This window comes from Stegostoma tigrinum, chromosome 17 (assembly GCF_030684315.1).
Source record: "Stegostoma tigrinum isolate sSteTig4 chromosome 17, sSteTig4.hap1, whole genome shotgun sequence".
Lineage (NCBI taxonomy): Eukaryota > Metazoa > Chordata > Chondrichthyes > Orectolobiformes > Stegostomatidae > Stegostoma > Stegostoma tigrinum.
Window position 1 is genome coordinate 53,203,932 of NC_081370.1, and position 23,624 is coordinate 53,227,555.

A 23,624-nucleotide genomic window follows, 5' to 3' on the forward strand; every position below is an offset into this window, starting at 1 on the left:
TTGTCAAATTGCCTCTTTGGTCCTGAATATGTAATTTTACAAGTTGCAGAGTCTCATTCCATCAGAATTTAATGAGCACTGAAGACGCAATTACTATTTATTTCTCTTTGTTTCTTGTAATCCCAGATTTATTTCCTTATCTTCATTTTGAGGAGGCAAAGGCTTAGTGGTAATATCACTGGTCTATTAATCCAGAGACTCAGATAATGTTCTGGGATCTGGTTTCAAATCCTACCACAGCAGATGGTGGAATTTGAATTCAATAAATATCTGGAATTAAGAGCCTAATGATGACCATGAATCCATTGCCAGTTGTCAGAAAAATCCATCTGGTTCACGAATGTCCTTTAGGGAAGGAAACTGCCATCCTTACCTGGTCTGGCCTACATGTGACACCAGACCCACAGCAATGTGGTTGACTCTGAACTGCCCTCTGGGCAACTAGGGATGGACCAGTGATGCCATGATCCCGTGTACGTATTTAAAAAATTGTCTTACACTTGTAATTTCATCTAATTTATCCTTTTCTGGTTATAACGCTTGGTTTAGACTTTGCTTGACCCTCTGTTAAACTGGTTGGTTGAAGAGTAGCTCTGTTTCTTGCCCAGCTCATACAGTCCAAGGATGCTGAGATGACCACACTGGATCAAGTGCCCTTTAACAGCTATTATATGTTCAAAAACCAGTGAAAACTCGACAGCAATTGTCAATGCAGTGTATGGTGAGCATGATTTTTTTTCTTGTTGATCACAATATCTCACCCATTATGTTTTCCTCCCCATTGGCTTTTCTTTTAGCTTGTATGGCCTTGATGTTTTATTTTTCAGAACTTGGATGTTGTATTTGCCTTTTTTGATGATGGTGTCTACGGCTGTGAAATTCTGTATCATGATTGAACATCGAGTGCATAACTTGTAAATACTGTAAAACTGGAAGAAAAATGATTGCAATTTTTGTAAGAGCACGGGGAGTCTATAATTGTTTTTAGAATGTTTGAAAATCACTTTCAGGAATTTGCATAAATTGTAAATAGACACATCGAGTCATACAGCATGGAGACAGGCTCTTTGATCAACTGCAATTTTGTCAGATGAAAGGAAATACATCTGCAATTGACCTTGCAATATGACTCCATACAAACTGGAAGAACAGTGGCAAGTAAGTAGGAAGTCATTCACACACAAAGGAGGGATACAGACATAAAAGAGATGTGCAGTCATAAATGACAGCTACTAACACAAGGAAAAGTTGTGGACACAGATGAGAGCTACAAGTAGAGAAGCTGCAAATTGAGTATGATTAATGTGCAATTTTGGAAAGCTACCCTATCATCCTTATATACCCTAAGGAAGAATTAGATTATAGAGGTCTGTCTTGCTGACGATAACCAGATCTGTGAAACTCACAGAGGAAGCTATTGTTGGCTGGAACTCTTGACGCACCCTGCTCGAGCAAAGAACAACCTGTTGTGGAATTGTGTAGCTGTGTAGTGCACACCCGAGCAGGGAATGATTTGAATGCATACAGTTGTGCATGACCTGTCTTTGTTGTATCAACTTACTAACATAAAATGCTGGATTTGCTGTTCATTCATATGTATTGGTTCTGAATTGTGATCGAACAAAAACATGGAATATTGTTGGAATTTCTTAATTTAGGTTTTACTCAGTAAATTTGGCTTTTTGGCTTTTGGCTTCTGTACCATTCTGTAGCGTGAGAACAATGCAAAATCTCCAAAAGAACCGAACATGAACTGTTCAGTTTCAGTTCACCTGAACATTTCTTAATATTCCTCGTGAAGTTTTAGCACCATATTAATGTATCAAAATATCATTTAAAATGACTGAGTTTCTTCCAAGGTAGGAAATATAAGGAAGGTAGTGCAACTCATCTGAAACACACAGGTTCTCAGTGTTCTTGAGTTGTTTGATGTTTGCGTGTCTCTTCACATTTACAATTAAGGTAATAGTTGGAAGATGCTCTACAGAATGAAACCCTTTCTTGGAGCAGGCATTGGTATTGTGCCATTGTCACTAGGTTAGTAATCCTGAGACCCAGGCTTATGCTCTGGGGGCTTGTGTTCAAATCCTGCCATAGTAGATGGTGGATTCAATGAAAGTCTGGAATGGAAGCTTATCTAATGGTAACCATCTAATTGTTTTTGGTAACCCATTTGCTCACTAATGTATATAGAGAAGGGCATCTCCTGTCATAAAGGCCATGTCTAGCCTAACATGTAACTCCAGGCCCACAGCAATGTGTTTTTTTTAAATGAGCTTTGGGATGTATGCTTTTCGTTTTGTAGTTTTTGAAACCTTCATAAAGTTTGGGCCTTCTGGTGGAACAGTATTTATTTGACACATCCAGGAAGGAAACTCCCAGGTTCAATTTCTGATTGTGATCCATTATTGATCTTGGTAGAGGTATCAGTTAACAAATAGTTCCAGAAGCAGATAGGAATCAGCCAAGTGGGCAAGAGCAGGAATGGGCTCTGTTGTAATGCCTTGACCAGTCCATTGACTCTCCCCTGAAGAACAGCCTCTGGTTGAGTGTACTTGAGGTTGATCAGAGCCTACGGTGCTTTTTTGATTCAGCAGGAATCAAATGCATTCAAAAACAGGTTATCAAATTGACAAAAATGACCCAAATGGTGTTTACTAGGATGCAAATATGGAACATTATATTTAATATGACGATTCATCACAGAGAATTTCCGTGCTTCTCATCATTATTTCAATACAAGAAAAATATTAAATTGCAGTCCAGGCACGTGTTGAAAAGTATTTTAAAATTTACATATTTTTCAGGGGGAACTAGAGCAAACAATGAAGCAGTCCCTTGGTATTTTAAATTATTTTAATTCACAATATACTACAGTTACTGGGCAGAGAGCACAATGTGGTAGTGACAATGCTTTCGATCCTTCAGAAGTCTAGTCTTGATTAAACAATTATGAAGTATTCTATTGATTATCGAAACAGTTATTTGACCATCCTGCAGTGTCAAGTATAAACATTATCAATTAGTGGTAAAATAGCCGTCTATTCTTGCACAACATGATGCTGATGTTGTACTAAATGAATGTCACAGGTGAACCTGATACTGTTCTCATTCCAATAACTACTTTCTGACAGGAATTACTGGATAGCAATGAAGAAACCAAACCCTGCTTGATTGTTCCCTTTTCAGCCAAAGATGCTGAGATTACTTTTAGTGGTTTTAGGTCAATCCTAACTCAGCACAGTGCATTGATCAAACCTGGCTTCATAGCACAGTAGTGAATCTGTGTATCTAAAATTCAAGTTGAATAAACAAAAAAAAATTGGACTAAAGTCATTCCATGTACCAGAATCATATTGATGACTAATCATTTAATAGCGTGTGTATTTTTTTTCTCAGTAATGTGTAGAATTAGATGCAAAGCATACTGGATACTAAACTTATTATAAAGATTTGAAGGTGTTTCAAGACAGCAAATCAGCTTTTGTACAGAATAAACTATAGAAATATTTCAAATATAACCGTTGTCATCTGAACCTAATGTTATGTTAGAGGTTGGCAGTTTTTTGCAGTACGTTTTCCTCCACCATATACATAAATTTACTTCCCAAAGTTTGTAGTCAATAGCCAAAAAGTCATTTCTTCAACAGTAGGTATTTATGACCAAATACCATTCTGGAAGTTGAAATGATATTCTGTAATGTAAGTTATCATGCAATTATGCAGTAATGAAATTTACTGGAATACACCTCATCCTACATACAGATTAGAAATGTTTCTAACACAGTCATTAACCCTTGAAATACATAGGCCAGCCATTAGGCAGCCAGGAAATTAAATAAAAATGCTTGAGAAAGGAAACTGAAGAATGAAAAATAGTTGTATTTGCATCTTTTTTATTAGTTTATGTCTATTAAAGTGACTACGCCACTCCTGTCAACTGAGTGATATTAGAATTTATTTTAACATACCACTATGACTGCTAAAGGAATATTGGAGTTCAGCAGAACTGTTAGCCAAGTGCCTAACTTGTGAAATATTAGACTTTAAAAATGTGTAGAAATACACGTCATCTATGGGTCAGTCAATCCTCAATATTAAAATTTTAAAGTGAAATAATTTATTATCGTATGGTACGTTCTGTGAAATGTCATCCGTACCATGCATTGGAGCATTCCATGTTTGCAGCCATGCTAAAACTTTGTCATCATTTATTTATAATTTTATTGTTGAAGTTTGATATAACATTTGTGTTATTCTAATGAACAATGGTCAATTTTAATTTATTTGAAGGTAACAATGTTTGCAATAGTCATCTGTCAATGGAACATAGCATTTTCAAACAATTTAGTTCTTCCAATGGCCTTAAGTAGAACCAAAGTAATTGTGGGACTCTGTTCTGAAGTGATGTCTCAAGTTACCTTCATATTATATTTCACGAAACAAAACTTTTCCTCTTTTTTGCAAGATTTGTATTCAAATTCAATGTGTATAATTTAAAATATAAACTGTAATAAACACTGAAATTATTTCCTATCCATTCTTTTGAAAATATACATAGAGAGTATACATTATACTATCATGAAGAGATTGTTGGATTAGAAAATGATGGTCCCTGAGCTTTAAAGAGATTAACTTTGAACATTTAAATATTAGATGCTGTCACACTATGTTGCCAGTTGTTATCACTAGTAAGTGCTTGCATATATAAGTCATGACTCCAACATGACGTTACCAATGATGGTTCAAACAGATATACTTTTGGTCTGACATGTTTCTGTTAAACAGAGATTATATTATTGAAAGGCTTAACAAACTTTACCGTGAATCAACTGATAGCACTGTATTCAATGATGATGAGTAAATGAACCAATTTATTTGACTTGCAATTTATTTTCTTTAAATATAAATTCATAAGGAATTTATGAATTGTGTTTGTTTTTTTAAATTCTCATTTGTTGTCCAGGTATGGTTTCCTCAAATATTAGACAGGCAGGTAGTCTAAAGATCATATTGCTCTTATGAAAAAAGAACAAATTGTTGATGCTTTTTGTCTTGCACTGATCATGGCAGAAGTGCAAGCATAGCAAATCTGAAAGGAAACAACAATTTATGCCATTGTTCTATTTGAGATTTGGTATTCTTACAGTTCTGACCTGATGAGTGCAATACAAAAAACTTCAACACCATGTTTCTTTTTCTCAGCACTACTGCAGTACTTTGCGACCAAATGATTACAATGTAAGTCTTCAATTGGCCATTTAACAGTGCACAAGAGTTACACAGGTTCACTCAAATCAAAGGTTTACTAATTCACTGGAAATTATTATATCTCGCCTGCACCTACTGTATCTGTAATCCTCAAACCTTTGCAAATGTGGCTGAGAGCAAAAATGGGAAATGCTAGAATCTCCTACTTGACAACTGTTTTGATATAGTATATTGGATCAACTTGGTATGTCATCAACATATATGACCGCTACAGAGAATTAGAACAGACGGTTATAGTTGCAAAATATGTTGAAAATCAAATAATATTTATGTTCAAATGAAATGTTGAAATTTTTTTGTCATTTCAAAACAGAACTCAAACTGCCAAGATACAACTTTGCTGCAACGTCAGATGATGGAAGAATAGCTTCAGTTAAGATGTTGTCTGTTTATTGTTACTATGGTAAGTTGTATTATGGCCTGAAAATATGAAAGTGTATAAATTGTTGAATTACCTAATATTTTTTGAAGAACAAAACCCTAGATTTTTTTTAAATTTTCAGTCATTTGGGTTAATATTTGCACTAAAAATAATGAAGTTTAGTCAGTGTTCCATCTACACACGATAATCAGTCTCAATTTTGAACAGAGATAATTTCTATTGGATAGCATAGTTCTGCAAGGGTTCATCTTGAGCTATCTTGAGCAGCAGTGATAAAACTGGAATGGCTGATATGAGAGACATACCATGTAAAATGATACTAAGACTGAAAACTCTACTGTCAGATGTAGATTACAGATTAGTTTCCCTGCTACTTACATTTCCAAGTCCAAGAGGCTTGTTTTGATGAGCATAACTTTTAGACTGTCTTGCAATGAAGAGACCCTGTAACCCAAGGCTGAAGAGACAGTCAAGTTATACAGCCAGGTTTGCTGGGAGGTCTGTGCTGATTTAGGTTGAAGCTCGTCATTGATTCCATTTGATATACAATTTAGCTTGATGCTTTCTAACAAATGATATATGTTCAGAACAAACATCGTAAAGTGCATATGTTTTGTATTTTGGGATTGTCTTCCTGGTAACTGCCAGGGAACTTACTGGTCATTGATAAACAGGCCTTTAGGTCTCCCTTAGGTAGAAAGTCTGCATTTAGGTGCACTCGGGGGCAAGGTAAAATGTATAGGAATTTACCAATCCACTTCCCAACCCCCGGAGTTCCACTGTTGCCTCCCCAACAAAATACCCATTGCTCACAGCGCTATCATGCCCCTCTCCCAAACTGTGAATACTTGACTGTCCTTTCAATCGACACTAGTGTCCAAATTTCTGCATGACTTCACGTTTTGAAAGGTTTCCACGCTGGTATTCCTGAACCCCACCTCCCGCCCGCCCCCATGATGGACACTCGTGTTCTCCACTGAAATTCTGTTATTTCTGAATCAGTCTTTAGCGTCTGCTTGTAGAAGTAGTTTATGAATGGGGCGGGGGAGGGGGGAGGGGGGTTTGGAAATAATCGCGTCCAATGATCTAATCCATTCCAACACCATCCGTATCCCATTCTCTAAGGCAGTACAACCGACAAGAAAATAAAACGAAGCCGACAATCGATTTGGTTTCACGCTGGCGCTAATGTACTGCACGAAAGCGTTGAGATGACAATCCTTTCACCAGGGAAATAAAAGAAAAACTAGTAAAGATTCACGTCAGCACCTTGACTTTTTTTTAATTCCAACACCATCGGTAGAAGGTAAAGCAGTCAACAAATATAATACTAACGAGGAATAAAGCCACTTACTGTCTAACGGGACGGAATGTTGAGTTTGGACTTTCCAATGGACAGATTCTTGATCAAACTGAAGCAGCATGCATTTTTTTAAAAAAACTGTTTCATTTCTTGGCAACGTCATTCAACAAACCGCGATGTTTTGAGGAATGTAATACAGGCTTATTGTTTTTTTTGTTTGAAATTGTGCGCAAATAATTGTTTTCTTTCTTTCTGAAGTCATGGAAATGTTCAATAAATAGACATAAAGCCACCTCTTATACTGTATAAACTTCATTTATACATGCAGTCCATAAAGTTTTCTGTATCGCTTCCACGGAATAATTTACGCTGTATGTAATATTTATATACAAATAGATAACTTCTCAATAAAATCTATATACAACTAATTCACTATCTCCCCCTCTTAAAGGTCAATGTACATACACAGGAAGTGTCTATCCTTATAAATCTCCACCCAATCTTTCTCCTGCTATCCATGGTGAGAGCTCGGACGTAAGATTGGCTGGTTTTGCATTGAGAGTTCCAATGTTTCTTGTCTATCCCCCTGCAGCCTTCGTTAGTGAACCCTTTGGGATTGCATTTGGTCTCGTAAAAGTACTGCTTGAGCTGACCGTTCTGGACCAGGATCTTCTCCAGGACGCTGACCGTTTGGCCCGACATATCCACTGCTGTCTTTTTCTTGTCTGCCGTCACCCATTGGCTGATACTGTCACAGACACTGAGCTCCCCCCTGCGGGCTGGGTCTGAGTGGCGCCTCACCCTGGCCGACATGTTCGCTGCCTCTAAGTAATTCCGGTACTCCTCCATCAGGAAGAGCAAAGGCGGTTCCAAAGGCACCTGGCCGCTCAGCATTACCCGTGACGAGTACAAGTCGCCGTCCTTGTCCGAGCCTCCCTGTCCACCTCCGCCGTCGCTCGGCCGAGCCTCCCTGTCCACCTCCAGCAGCTCTTCCAGCACATGGCCCATCGTGTTGGCCAAAGCCCCGAGTCCCCGGGAAGGGGCGACCCCTGGCCCCCCTCCGCCGGCCAGTGTCCCGTAAGGCCGCAGCCCCGGATAGAGCGAGGCGCCTCGGTCCATAGCTTCATTCATCGGGGCAGCTTGCAGGCAACCACAGGATGAGATAACCATAGCAAGGAACAAGATGTTCATTACTCTCCTCAACTCGTGTGCCTGTGGGAGGGGGGAACAGAAGGAGAGGGGGAGGGGGGAGGGGGGAGGGGAGAGGGGAAAGGGGAGAGGGGGATGGGGGGAGGGGAGAGGGTTGGGGGGAGAGGGGGAGAGGGGAAAAGGGGAGTGGGAGGGGGGAAGGGGAGGGAGAGGGGAGAGAGGGGGGAGGGGAGGGGAGGGAGGGGGAGGAGAGGAAGGGGGAGAGGAGGGGGAGACAGAGGTGGGAGGGGGAGGGGGAGAGAGAGGTGGGGGAGAGGGGAGGGAGAGGGGGAGGAGGGAGGGAGGGGGAGGGGGAGGAGGGAGGGAGGGGGAGGGAGAGGAGGAAGGGGGGAGAGAGAGGTGGGAGGGGGGAGAGAGAGGTGGGAGGGGGAGAGGAGGGGAGAGAGAGGTGGGAGGGGGAGGGGAGTGGGAGAGAGGTGGGAGGGGGAGAGAGAGGTGGGAGGGGGAGGGGAGGGGGAGAGAGGTGGGAGGAGGAGAGAGAGGTGGGAGGGGGAGGGGAGGGGGAGAGAGGTGGGAGGAGGAGAGAGAGGTGGGAGGGGGAGGGGGAGGAGGAGGGAGGGAGGGAGGGGAGGGGGAGGGGAGGGAGGGAGGTGGGAGGGGAGGGGGAGAGAAAGGGGGGGGAGAGAGGTGGGGGGGGAGAGGGGGAGGAGGGAGGGGGAGGAGGGAGGAGGGAGGGAGGTGGGAGGGAGGGCGGGGGAGGGAGAGGAGGAAGGGGAGGGGAGGGGGAGAGAAAGGGGGAGGGGGAGAGAAAGGGGGGAGGGGGGAGAGAGAGGTGGGGGGAGAGAGAGGAGGAAGGGGGAGATGAGGGGGAGAGAAACGGGGGAGGGGGGAGAGAGAGGTGGGAGGGGGAGATAGAGGTGGGAGGGGGAGGGGAGGGGGAGAGAGAGGTGGGAGGGGGAAGTGAAGAAAGGGAGGAGGAAGAAGAAAGGAAATGGAAAAAGCACCAAGAACATGATTATTCTGATGGTTAGCACACCATAGAGAAATTCAGTTCACAAACTATTAACTTATGCTGACTGGTGATCTACTGTGGCTTAGTGTCTCCAAGTAACAACATAGCTGGCCCCCTGTCCTTTCTTAAAGAACAACTTGATCTCTTCCGGGTGTTTAACGACGATGAGACTGTCCTAGACGTACAGACCCCAACCCACTGTCACCACCAAGAAACGTAACGCTGCCTTCACTTCAATCCTTTGCAGACCTCAAAATGCCAGGGATTAACTTCTGTTTCTCTCTTTCTCAATTTCTCCGAGTTTTCCCAAATTTTGTTTTACCAATTTGGTCCGCGTTTACAAATCACGCTGGGTTTTAGAGCCCAGGGAATCGCTTTGACTTTGTTGTCTTCCGGGGCCCGTTAGACAGTCGCATTCATCCAACTTTGAAATCGCGACGTGCATGTGTTTTGGTTTTGGCCAACTGGCAGCGCGTTCAGTCTGAGCCCGTCCCCTGACACGGCAATTCTTCGAGCTCTTAACGTTCAGTCCTCTCTGAAACCCTGAACCATTCCCCACACGTTTGTCACATTGTACAAGCTGAGTACACCAGCTAACGGAGCAACGTCCCGGGCTTCTACATACTTGGCAATTACAAGGAATGAAAGGAGCCGATATTAGACATTGCCGTTGAACACACACACACGCACACACACACACACACACACAGTATTTTGATTCGGCGAAATTTGCAGCGATTAAAAGTTCTTGTATTTAGACATAACGACATTTAAAAAATGAAACTGATTTCATATCTGGTTAAACACCCCTTTCAAATAGCTTGGAAATATCCTACGCAGGACAGCACTTCACGCAAGATCACAGCTACATTTCTAAACCGTCAGAAGACCAAAAATGACTTTACAATCACAGAAACTCAGCAGGTCTGGCAGCATCAAAGCAGGGTCAATGTTTGAAGCACAGTGATCCTTCATCAGTTCCGACTGATTTTTATTTTGACTTTACAATCGGATTTAATAAGTAAGGACAGAACGGGATGCTTTCCTAATTAGCCGGTGCAGCGATGTAAATGGTATGACACACCTTTTGCAGGTGGGACCTGAACTCTGGTCCAGAGGTAGAGGCACTAGAGGTAGAATCTCCCACACAAAGAGAACCGCATAAGGTTGGTCTGTATGGTAGACATTGGAAACAGAAGGTTTCGAAAATGCTCCGTGCCCCATCGAAGGTCTGTGCCGTGGGCGCAGTTCCTAATTCTCACAGCGTTACAAATATTGACAGAAGATGTGGGTGTTGACTTGCTCGCCGAGCTCACAACCCGAGCTACAGATCTTTGCCAAAAGTTGGGTGGCGGTCTTTTGACCGGCGCTGAGTCAATGGGCCGAAATGCCTTTGCCCCGCGCTGTGGACCCCGCTGACTCCTCCCAGATCACTCCGCTCAATATTCGCATTTGGTAGGAAGTGAGAGTATGTGTCGGGTTTCGGGGGTGGGGAGTAGTGAGGGTAGGGACAGGGAGAGTGAAAGAGTAGGGGGCTGAGGTTAGAGATGGATGGAGGATGTGCGTGTCAGTGGGCGGGGATGAAACAGCCTCGGTGTAAACAGCCTCGCTGAAACTAAATGGAAGCACAGGATTACTACAGGGCTCAAATACGATGTGTTTGGGACTGAGAGACTCATTCAGTCCCTAGTCTGCGCTGGCCAAACACCAGGCTTTACCAGCAGAGCGAGTTAAGCCATTAATCATTCATATCCTCGGCAGCTCGTGAGAGGGAATTCTGCAACATCAGTGTATCACACGACAGAGACTTCAAAAACTATTACATTGCAATTAATAGAATTTAGCAAAGTAAATAACTCAGTGGAAAATACCCGATCATTGTCAATCAAATCGAAACTACACTTTAGTATTTCTTTACAGCCAGAACATCTGTTATGTGGTAACGGTCAACCAATATAAACACTGGACCAAATTGTTGAGGGATAAACAGAACTTAATTAATTGAAAGCTTTCAAAGGAAAATGGACAGTTTCCTCCACGTAGCAGTTGCGATTAATGACCCCGGTGATAATTAATCTAAGCAACAAACAAATGACCAGGATGTTCATTAAGGGAGCAATTAATGGAATTCTCACACCCAAACGTGGTGCGAGTGCTACAGCGGGGAGAATCTGGTAATGAAAGAACATTTCTCTCATTCAATCAGCTAGCTGTTAGACAGCACGGAAATCCGTGACAGTGTTCATCGTTCAGCGGGTGGAGTTTCAGAGTTCCGTGGCCTAAAGGACAGATTCAAATGAAAAATAAACAACATCCTGAGCTCACCGCAACTCCCTGCAATTAATGACTGGCATATTCCACCGTTGCCACTCCTGGCCACTCACTGTCATATCCTCGCTACAATGCCCTTCCCTTCCCTCAGGTTTAAAGGGGCTTGCTCCCAATCTTGCCGTCGTATACGATCGCCCACCCTTCCAAGTCCTATCCACACACTAGCTGCACATCCACTGACGCTAGTAAACATGGCCCATCTCTGCCCTACCCCTAGGTGGCTATTGAGTGAAACCCTCACACAACACTCCGAGGCGCAGGGATCTCACTCTTCCAGCGTGCTCTTGCCTGGCCCCCTCTCTCACCGCCCAGAAATCAGCCGTAACAGAGCCCTCCGCCGCCTTCCACCCAGCGCCTGCTTTAGCTCCTGCCCGTCGGCCACGTACAGGCACTGACCCGAACGGGAAATTCGCCAATTGGGGGTTAAAGTCCCTCCCAAAGGCATCACCCTCTCCCTAACTCCTGAAAAGTCACCAAACTCCCTCAGGAACTCCGCATTCTCCACACTCTCCCTTCGACCCGCTTACATGGTAAGTAATCTCCTAAAACGCCTCTCTCTTATTTTAAGGCCACCAACCCAATTCTCCTTGTCGAGCTTTGAGGCGTTCTTGGTAATATATCTCCTGGCTTTGGTATCTTCCTTTTTAGCTTCAGGGCACGGTGCTCTGGAAAAGCACGAGTACGCGTGGAGTCATTCAGTGAGCACAGGTATATATCACTGGATTCAGTCGGTGTCACACCTTGTTAGATTGCAGGCTTACGGAAAGTCCAAGTTTTTTTTGCTCTATTTGTTCGTGGGATGTGGGCGTCGCTATTATCCAGCTGCAATCGCTCAGTAAGAAGAGTCATTGATAATGCTCTGGTCTGGAGTCACGTATGCTCGGCCTGGTAAGGACGGCTCTGTCCTTCTCGCACTTCGTGGACCAGCCAAAGTCGTAGCCAACTGGAGTAGGCCCATGAGATGTAGGAACAGGATGGCCATTCAGCCCCTCGAGCCTGCTGCACCATTCAATCGGATCACTGTTGAGTATTGGCACCCTACCTGTCTCAGATCAAAAGATTACACACACCAGGAACGAGGCTTTTCCCCATCACCCCAGCCGCCACGATCAGTTGGGTAATTGAACGAAACAAAACTGTGAAATATGAAAGTCAAACGGAAACCGCTGGAGGAAGCCGGCAGGTCAGTGAGGGAGAGAGAGAAAACTCCGTTTCACGAGCAATTTCTGGTTCAGTTTCAGCGGTGGCGCGTTACATTTCACCTGACACCATTCTCCCGCCCCAAAACACACACACACACACACACACACACACTCACCATGTGCCCTTCATCTTTGCCACAATGAGTGGACAAACTGACAAGTTCACCTCTCGGTTGGGGGCTGCCAGCGGTTCACCTCTAGCTCAGAACATCCTCAGTTTGAGCGTGAAACGCCAAGTGACTCCCGAGTAAGACAACCAGCCAAGGATTCCCAGACAGTGCAACTCGCTCAAATGGCCCGATCTTTCCCTTCTCCTAGTTCACGGACACACTGGCAGTTTTTTGGGGCGCTTGGACAAAAGAGGCCAGCTCAGCCTGATTTGCATTTCTAAAGAGCTGATTTACATTTCAGATTGCACGCACTCGAGCTGGAATTGCGTCATTGTCACTGGCTTTCTAAATATAAAACCCTGGTCACTCCGCACCTTTTCCCTCCGGGAGCAAGGCTGCGTGACCGGGAGGCAGGGCAACGCTGTTTAACACTCCCATCCCCCCACAGCCATGGCGTGAGCTTTGCAGGTGAATCCAGCAGCTCAGTGTTGCAAACATTGACTCGCTCTCTTGATTGAGCCAGCCCATTTCAGGGGATTTTTGTTTTGTTGGTCCCAATACCCAACAAAAAGCGTGTCTCCACCTGACACCAGCTGTCCCCCCACACCCCCCCCCCCTTGCAATTAATGGAACTGAGCTCCCTCGCTCGCAGGTGAACAGCCGGTGTGGTCAAGCCACCAGCCCCATTAATGCAGCAACCAAAAGAACGACTCAAATTAAACAATGAACAGCAGGTGCTGAATAAAATCGCCCTGAATTAACTTGTTCAGTTGTTGTGAATTGCTCTGGAGCTGAGTGGCTTGGCTGAGCCTTTTCAGAGGGGCGATTAAGAGACACAAATATTGCTGGGGGGGGTTGAAGGTCACACGTAGGAAGGATGGCGAAGTCCCTTTTAAAAAAAGCATAGGTTTTCATCACAACCGATTATGGAGGAGCTTTTAATTCCAGGCGTTCTGGGATTCAACTTTCACTCCATGCTGAAGTGGGTTGCGAATACCTATCGCAGGAATATGAGGCCTGAAGTAGTTAAGTGACATTACAGAACGTCCCCACCTCTCCAGATACAGACAAAACTGTTCTGTGATGGTGTCGGTCTTTCAAAACTTGATTTAATTGAGTTTTGTTTGAATCTTAAGAACAGCGCGTCTGGTCTTCCCGTTTTGCATTTTTTCCACAACTTTCAGCCTACTTTTTCGCTGGCATTTTAATGAAAAAGTTTTCTTCAACAAAAAGGCTCAAAACACTGCACTGCCTTCAAGCTCCACTTGGTGGCAGTCTTGCATGCAGTTGAATGCGCAGCTGCTTTTGTGTGTCAGATTGTAGAGATAAGGACTGAATTTCACTTTCTTTTGGCAAATTAATTGAGACGAATTGTGCCAAAGTACCTATTTACAGGGACAACTCGAACAAGAAAACGTCAGGGGTTTTGATTCCGAGTTCGCTGCAACTCTGGGAGCATAGTGCCCGTATTCTGGGGTTGCAAAATAAACGCTTTGGAACTACAACAAGTCTGATCAAACTGCCCTTTAAAACCGCAAGCTCCACAGATGTCGTTGCAGACTCACTGACGCACCCATGTCCCCACCGTTACCATGCATTCAAATCAGATTGTAAATGTTACTTTCGAATGATATTTCACGCGTGCGAGGTGGGGTGTTGCGTCTTAGAAGTGAAAGTTTCCCCTCGAGCTATGCAGTGAAATGAACACACTCTTCACAGACATATTAAGCATTAATACGGGGGAGCATTTGCGAGCACCCTGTCTATTGGGACAACCATCCCTCCACAACCCCAACCCCAAAACACACCACTGACACAAAATGATCAATTGGTACTGACCTTCAGTTAGAATTGACTCGAGGTAGAAAATGTTCGGGCTATAATCTATCAGTCTTTTCTGGCGTGGGTTTGCAAGTTCAGGTTCACATCTTGCAGTAAAAAGGGCCTGCAAACTCCACTGGTGTGGGTCCACCCTCCCAGTTCCCCGGTGCTCTGATCAGCAGCGCCGTCACAGCTCGGGTTTCTTATTAAATCTTTATGAGATCTGCAAGTTATTTGCTCCAAGGCTCGTGTGTGTGTGTGCGCGCATTACAGCCCTGGACAGTGTTCCTGCAGACAATATGTTCCGGCGACTTGACAACAAACTTACATGTCCACCACCTCCGTCACCCGGACAGGAGCGGACAACTCGCCCAGCCCCAGCCCCTAAGCCCTGCACGATTTCACATCCCACCTCTGTTAACATTAAGGGCAAAGCGAGAATTCTCCGTCGCCAGTAAAAGTTGAAAATGTTCCGCACACGGAAGACGACTGAGGAGCACAAACTGATCATCTAGCTCCCAAACTTGAACCTCAAGCCAATCCCCTTGCACCCCACCCACAACAACATAAATAGATGCCCACTAAGCGGGCTGTAATCAAATTGTCGAATTTCGCCCGAGTTTTGCGCGTAATTCGTTCTCGGGATTGCCTCGGCGCAACCCCACGACAAGTTGTTAAAAATCAAGCCATATTCCGCGCCCCCCCCCCCCACTCCCCTTTTCTCGGGACTCGGATGTCAAAGGACTCGCATTGTAATACAATGACCTCTAACTCAATCTAGTTAATATACCGCATTGGTTATTTATGAACTTCCCATGGATAGGTTTACAGCCGCCTTATTGTTTCGTGTTTTGTTTTGCAAAAGTCCCCATGAACTACATTCACCGAACTCAGCATCCGCTAAAACACGCAGCGATGTGTGTATTTGTTGAAATCACCCACCGCTCTGTGTCAATTTCTGCAAAGCAGCTACATCAGTTGGGTTTCATGAGCTTGCACACTTCTGCCTGGTTGAAACGGAGTCTTCTGTTCTGCCAATGGTAAATTATTGATGGCGGAAACTACCTGGACCCGTCAGTAATTTCATACACACTCGCTAGCCCCATCCGGTATTCCAATAGTGAGACCGCCGCTCGCCTGCGCTCAATCCATTCTTCCCCGAAAATAAAACACACTCTCACACACACTGCTCCAACTTCAAACAGTGCTGGGAATCCCTGGATCAGCTCAACAGGGCCGTGGTGACGTGCTCACAGACACCACCAAACCCCCGTTCACGTGATTCCTGTATTTCCCATCCCTCCCACCAACACCCCCCCCCCTCATTCTCCCCAGTCAATTTGACACCTCGATCTTGTTTCCTTTTCAGAATCATAACGAAACGTTACCCAACACTCGGTATTAATCCGTCGCGCCGAGTTTATTCATGATTGAAGCGTCCCGCAGCCCTCTCACAATCTGACATAAATAACCTCCCGGCTAATTCCTATCACTTCACCAAGTCCCTGACCTTAACAGGCGGTTCATCTCCAGCCTTGTCCACAGCCCAGTCTGGATCGATCGCTTTCTCACGCCTTCGTGTATTTTACTTTCGTTTCGCGCAAAGTCGTGATAAATCAAATTACGGTCTCATTAAAACACTGGCTGAATGTGTGTTTTGGCAAATAATAATCACCTCCTTTCTCTCTCACTCTTTCCCTTCCATTTAGTTCCTGTGTGTGTGTGTTAGACTCGAGCCTTCATTCGGGCAGGCTTGTTCCTTGTTAAGAGGCGACCCCTTCAATGGGATGGAATGTCCGCACAACGTACATGACAGAGGATCCAGCCTGTACACGCTCTATGCAAACCCAGGTGATGAGATAGGGACTGCACCTCGTCTCTGGTCACCAATCAACTGCGGCTGGCTCTGAACTCTACAAGCGATGGCCGGCGCCGTCTGGGTCAGGGATAGTCCCAACAGATCGCCGGACAGTACACCAACACACTCTCTATTCCTGTTCAAACACACCAGCAAGTAAACGGTATGTGGGAGCACGTTACCGGAGATTCTACAAATTGTATTGAAAACAACAAAACAAAATGTTGGAGATTACAGCACGACAGGCAGAGTCCATGGATCTCCAAGATTTTATTGTTTTCAGCAAGTCCACACTGCCGATCGTTTTTCAAAAAAAGCTTGCATTTGTATAGCGCTCTTCATGTCCTCGAATGGTCCAGAAGAGCCCTACAGCCGGGGAAATAATTTTGAGTCGACTCAAGTGAAAGCGACAGCCGGTTTCCTCGCTGGAAGTTCCGACTAACAGCAAACATGATAAAAACTAAGTCACCAGCTTTTAGTGATGCTGTATATTGGCCCAGACATGGGGGGAGGGGGGGTTGGGGAGGGCGTGTGGTGGGTGGGAAAGGAGGCCTCACGTCCTTGTTTATCTTCCAAATGATGCCAAGACATCTCTGCACGTCCCAAACACCTCGAAATGGCAAATGGGTCCTGGCTTAACTCATCATCTTCAATGTGACAGATATTACTCAGCCGCCTGCTGTCTCTGCTCTCTATCAAGGGCAGGTGTGTGCATGCGAGGGTTTGCGTTTTACCCAGCAGTCCGAAATAACCCATGGGCCCGGAAGCCTGGCTTCAAGACCCAGCTGCCCCAGAGGTCTCTCACCACATCTCTGAAGAGGACCGTGAGAAAACACGAATAACGTGTCGGTTCCCGTTTGCAGAGGCGCTCATCCTGAATTCTGATCCTGACTCAGTGGACACCGGGCTAGCTTCGCTCAGCAAAACGTGATGAAAATTGCCCCCAACGAAGTAGGCAAAATTACACTCACTGAACCAATGCAGAATTGGAATTCAAATGAACAGAAAAATCTGACTCTCTTGGTGATATGAGGGGAAATGGTAGCTCTGACTAAACGAGATGCAGAAAGCTTATTGGGGATATGGGGCTGAACAGGCTGTCGTCTCCCTCACACCAAACCGCCAAGCCCCCAGCCCCTTTTCCTCCCCTACCAGCCAGGAGACCAACAACTTCAAACAGGCGCAGGTGTCACGTGAGGTCAGACTCGGACTAATCACATTCGTTGTGAGAATTTCGGGCAATTCCAGCAAAGATCATTTTTTAAAAGAAAATTCGATTCAAAAGAATATTAGAATCTGTGAGTAGGTGGACATCGTGACCAGGCCGGTGAGGGGTGCTCTTGAACTGTGTTTGGAACTGACCCACTAATTGGCACTGCTTCTTAGATGTCATACGCCCACATTTGGGATTAATTATTGCCCAGAAAGTTTACATTGCAGCACGGGGTGGGGGGTGGAGTTAGAGAAAAAAGTATCGCCCTTAGTAAAATGTATGAATATTTATAGGAGTTTTAAAACCCACGCGCCTGCCTGCTATTCCACAGTTTCTCTCTGTCCAGGCTTTAACGTGTAATTAGCTGCACTTGACATAATTATGTATTCGTTATGAATTTGCACTTCTCTCTGAAAGATGTTGACACCAAACCTAAAGGCTAAGTGGGCCGTTTTGAATCGAGACCTCATTAAAACGGACTCATTGCAATTCTAGCACTGTGACTTTTAACATCGCGGAAAATTCCCAGTGGAACCTGCAAATCATCAGATCGGGACTCACGCCTACATACGCTCCCGTGGATAAACTCAATAACGATAACTCTTCAACAGTGAGGTTCTTCTTATTTCTTTGACGGGCTCCTAGAGAAACAATACTGCACTACTCTTGACAAGCTCCAGGGTTTAAAAGCCCTTCCTGCTTTTCCTGGTGCGAGCCCGGCTCCTCAGTGTACACTCTGTCAACAAACCATTGGGTTTACAGACGACCTGAGCAAATCCCGTTCTATACACAATTCAGAATTCTTCTACGACCATCGTATCCAGGTCGACCCCGGACAATAACAGCCTGAATCAAAATCCACCCTCACATGCAGCAAACACTCAGAGATGCTAAGATGGAGAGAGGCGATTCCTTCGCTCTCACTTTTTTTTCAGAACTGTTCCGCTTTCAATGCCACGGGAAGGAACCTGTTTAGTTGCGGTAGCGCAGCTGGTGCCCAAAGCTGGAAGAAACCCTGTTTTGACGGGGAGTTACTTTTTTTTTGTTGGTTTCCTTTACGATCTGGTGCCAGGGGACCTGGGTGTAACAGTAGACACAGCGGGCTGAAGTGGAGCGCTGATGACAGCAACACGCTTAGGTGGGGACCTGCTCAGAGCGAATCCAAACTGCGGGCATCACCGTCACAGGGACCGAGGGAGAGAACCACAGAGCCTGTGGCAAGGCTGCTCCTCACGTTGCCATGGCAACCGGCATCCAATGAAAGCCTCGTCTCTGCTGTCTCACTGGCAACCGGCGAAGGGAAAATACTTTTCCTCGTCCTGAATGAAAAAGAAAGGACCAGTTCCCCCTGTCTGGCTTAATGTGGGAGCGTTAGCACACGGGGTAGGAGCGGGAGCACGCTCACCGGGCCGAGCGGCCTGCTCCGCTTCCCGTTTCTTAAGGTCTAAGATGGAAATCACCTTTCCCTTGCTGTGAGAGATAATGGGAACTGCAGATGCTGGAGAATTCCAAGATAATAAAATGTGAGGCTGGATGAACACAGCAGGCCAAGCAGCATCCTCCTGAGATGCTGCTTGGCCTGCTGTGTTCATCCAGCCTCACATTTCCCTTGCTGTTTTGTTTTGTGTAGGACCGGGGTGTTCGGGTGGGGGGGTGGGGAATTAGCTGGTTAAATCTAGTACATTGGATGTTTGGGTTTCTATCGGGAAAAGGGTCTACACTCTCACCGCCTGTACCCTGATAGTAAGGGCGATATCACAAAATGCCCCCGATTTCCAATAGCCCATCCCCTCTCCACACCGTCAATCCCTGTGGAATGAGTCTAGCTCCTGAGGCAAACTTCACACGCTGCATTCTGGAATACAGTCAGCCCAGAAACCAGAAATGACAAAAGAAAGACAAGGAGAGTTGGTCTCTTAACTTCAGCAGCGCGCGGTCTGTATATACAGTTATGTCTAGTGACCAGTCGCACCCAACCCGCCCACCCCAGCGAACAATCAAAATCAACATTCACACTAAAGGTCACCTCTCTTGAGGCACAGCACATCAGGAAGGGGCCGGAGACCACTTCCTAAAGACAATCGGTTACTGTTTATTAAATTATCCTTCTGCCCCCGTCGGCTACGGTGATCTGCAGCTTCACATTATTGTAACGCTGGGTATAGTTGAGCAAATCCCTTCCACACCCAAACCAAGCTCCAGTCTGAAACATGTTTAGTGTGTATGTGTGTGTGTGTGTTTGTGTGAAATAATAAGTTACGTTCAACACCGAGGGTATCGAGCGGTCCCTAACATTCTGCAACTGCATTTAGCTTTGGCTGATACCGAGTTCTCTCCAATCGGGAGCCCTGCCTTAGACCCTTACCTGCATTGATCACTGTCAGGGCAACTGCAAGGATTTTTGTTTTGATGGGGGAGGGTGTTGTGGGGATTTGGGTTTTTGCTGAAAACAGCGCCGTCTGCTGCTGCGAGTCTCTTGTGTTGTGAAGTGTAGGTGTGCGGTAGTATGCAGCTTCTGCGGGGTAGTCCTTCCCAAATAGCCAGAGCACCAGACCTCCTGGAGTTAGAGTCCCTTTCTCTATCCCTGCCTGGAGCGCCCGCTCGCTAAACAGCCCTTGCTCACTGACACGCAACTTTGAACCTAACCTTCTCCTGCACCTACAGTTCTCTCTCGCAAGCCGGGCACAGGAAGAATATTGGAACAAAAACACTTCGCCTGGCTCAGAAAATGCGATGAACTCTCAGAATGAAGCAGGCTAAGTGTGTGTGTGTGCGTGTGCGTGTGTGTGTGTGTGTGGGACTTGACAAGAGAACCTTCCAATCTCTGCAACATCACTGATCTCCCTCAACCAAAGTAAGCTCAAAATGCAAGTGGCCCCTGTCCGGGATACACAGGGAAGATCCTTACTGCTAGCCAGATTGGGCGAGAAAACAACACGGCAGATGCTGTTCACTTACCCTGCTATGTGCAAACGGCATCACATTAAACCATCCTTATCAACCCTTCCATTTCACAAAGTTACAATACAGTGACCTTGCCTGTTCGCAGGATATTTTCCTCACACTCTGCTTGTACCGTAATAAACTTCGCCCAAGCTGTTAAAAAAAATTCCAACCATCAGCTCTGCGCCTCAGCTGGTCTCGTAGTAACGCTGTCAGCTTTGAAAGATTTTTTTTATAGATCTAACCCTCTCCTTCGTGGCAATCACCGTCTGGTGACGCGATATCTTTGGATAGAGTTGATTTTTCTTATCCCCGAGGCCGAGACAGCTCAGGCTGTCCCGGGTGCTGAGAGACACACCTGAGACTCGCGTCAGGACCCCAGAAGCAGCTAATGGTTCCCTTCCTCCGACCCGCTACCCTCCTCCCCAAATACTCCATAACACTTCTATTTTCAGCACTTGCGACTTCATATTTGTATCAGATGCGACTTACCCACGCCGTGTCACGTGAATATGGCTTTGCCAGTCAGTCTGCTCCCCCCCCCCCTCCACCGCGCCCGAACCCCAGTAAGATCTGATGATCAGCTCCTTGCGGGGTAAGTCACCATACTGTACTGAACTGCACCCCCAGAAACCCAACACCCGGCGTTACCATCCAGTTCTTGCTGCCCTCTTTATATTTTCAATTACCAAAAGATGACAAGACACACCTCCCGGCGGGACTTGAGCCCTCAAACCTTCTGGTCCAGAGGTAGAGACAGTGTCACTGCACCACTGTCGATATCTGCCTCTGATCGCCCACCAAATCTCCAATCAATTGTAGATTTCCAAAGGAATGAGTTTAACTTAACTGGGGGGGGGGGGGAGTGGAGGGCGTATGCGTGTGTGTGTGCGGGCGATATCCCCCAGTGGTGTGAGAAATGCTCTCTCACCTTCCAATGGTAACGTGGCGTTATTAAAAAAAATAAGGGCGATCGCAGTTACTGACCAAAACCGCCCCCTCCCCAACCCCTCCACCCCTCCCTGACAATCCGCTTACCATCGTTAGTAACCGCCCAGGAAAGCGAAGAGGATTAAAATCCCGTCTCTCCAGTAGATGCTGGAAGGTAATGCGCCTTGTTTGAAGTCATCATGTGAACTTCTGCTTGCTCAGTCAATCGCCCACTACTTGTGAGTTATGAATGTAATAACTCTTTGCAATATCCGCCGCTGAAATCCCCGACACCTTAGTGACTGCAAGGCACACGTACGCAGAGGTGATTTAAGCTTCTACATTTACGCAACACATTCGCTCAGGGAGACGTTTTGGGGCTTACGTGATTCTAATGAATTAAGGAAATAATTGCTTTTGGAAATAGCGGGCTATCAGATCCTATATGACTGGTCTTTTCAGAACACTCAGTTCAGACACAGTGAGGACAGTATGCTGGGTTAAGTTAACGCGTCTGATTTTGTTTTTTAAAAAAACAGAACTTTTTTGCCCCTGTCTCGAAAAGTAGTTTAACTTAACTTCTTGCACACGTGGTTATCTTAACTATCGAGAACTATCGAGTTCAGCACAGGATCGAAGGGATTTGCGTAGAACAGGTAAGGGAGCACTTTTGTCTTTCGAAACCTCTGTCTCACGCACAAAATTTCTGGGGAAGTGCTAGCGTTTCCGTCTGGTTAAGTGTGGCTACCCGAAGCTGTAAGTTAGCAATGTCTGCTGCACCAAGCTATTGAAATCATCATCTCTTCCAGACGCACCGTAATGTTGATCGCTCTTTTGCAAAGAGAAAACACTTTTATTCTTTCCCCCTACCTGAAACAGTTCATCATCAACAATGCAAATTGTATTATCGATGACCACAACAGGGCCACAACCTGTTAAACTTGCCAAACCGAGTGAAAAAAATAAAGCTCAAATCCTCTGGTGTGTCTTCTTCAACCGCAATGCCTTTCAGTTGCGCGCGGACACAGAAAGTGGATATCATTCCAACTTACCGTACACACGCACAGCTTTTGTTGCGGGTTGTCAAACGCGTGGCTCCTCAGCTTATGCACCTAGCCTTGGAGGTTTACTGCAAGAGTCAAGCCCAAGAACCAAATAACAACCGAAAGTGACAGATACCCTACATCCAAGATGACGTGCATTTAAATATGAGTAATAAACCATATAGACGTGTTGGTCTGTGGATGGCTTGGATGCTTTACAAAATGGTCCATACCATCACTTCTTACACATGTCCGTGCTTCACTTACACTCAGCACTAGAAGCTGCGCAGAGTTCAGATGATAACTTTGAAACAGACAAGTTATAAACAGCCAAGCACTTTTAAACACAATTTAGCAGCATGCTCATGCATGCACTTGTTGCGTGATTGAACGCACTCTCAAGGAATAGACGACTGTGGAATGGACTACAAAATGCAGACAAACATAGAAGCAAAACAGATGTAGGTAGCACATAATGTCGATAATTAAAGTACCTGCGAAGGTGCAACTGTATATCTGATGTACGGCACCCCGGATTGGGATTCAAATGCGTTCCTTAATAGATAGAGACGCAAAGGGCAACCGCTGCAGACAGAGGGCCAGACAGAGGAGAAAGCAAATTCAGAATAAGACACAGGGAAGCGTACTGAATTATTCCAGTGCTTTCAGTGAAAGGTTAGCTGTTCGACATAGTGACTACTTTTCAGCTCGATCTGTACTTGAGCTCTAGAATAGGCTCCCAACTCAAAGGTTAACTCTCAATTTATAAAGTATAACATGGAAGTATAACAATAAATGGCGTTGAGTTTTTCTTATTATTTTCTGAGAAAGGCTGTCTGAGAAAAGGTGCTCTGGACGTTCTGGGCAGAGGGGTCGTTGATGTTGATGTTGTGTAGGTGACAGTTGTGAGGTAAAGCCTTCACATGCAAATATTTCTGGCACTGAGTTAAAGTAGTCTCCCCAACCGGGCAACGTGACTTGCAGCGTACAGGCAGCAGTGACCCATGAAGGAACTAGTTATAATGTTCTACCTGAACAGGAAAATACAAGTTGGTC

The 23,624-nt window shown here is 45.4% G+C and overlaps 1 protein-coding gene across 20 annotated transcripts; it reads right to left on the reverse strand.

Annotated features, from left to right (window-relative positions):
• Window positions 1-2,843: 2,843 nt before the first annotated feature.
• bdnf (brain-derived neurotrophic factor) lies at window positions 2,844-23,093 on the reverse strand. Of its 20 annotated transcripts, XM_048545154.2 has the most exons (3): window positions 23,063-23,093; window positions 22,578-22,654; window positions 2,844-8,168 (listed from the first exon to the last, which is right to left on the reverse strand). In XM_048545154.2, the coding sequence occupies exon 3, from the start codon at window positions 8,145-8,147 to the stop codon at window positions 7,389-7,391; it is 759 nt and encodes a 252-aa protein (XP_048401111.1). In that variant the 5' UTR covers window positions 8,148-8,168; window positions 22,578-22,654; window positions 23,063-23,093; the 3' UTR covers window positions 2,844-7,388. The 20 variants fall into 20 exon arrangements, with proteins under 20 accessions (XP_048401111.1, XP_048401101.1, XP_048401118.1 ...); XM_048545144.2 differs by lacking the exons at window positions 22,578-22,654; window positions 23,063-23,093 and adding an exon at window positions 21,634-21,814; XM_048545161.2 differs by lacking the exons at window positions 22,578-22,654; window positions 23,063-23,093 and adding an exon at window positions 21,305-21,376.
• Window positions 23,094-23,624: the final 531 nt, after the last annotated feature.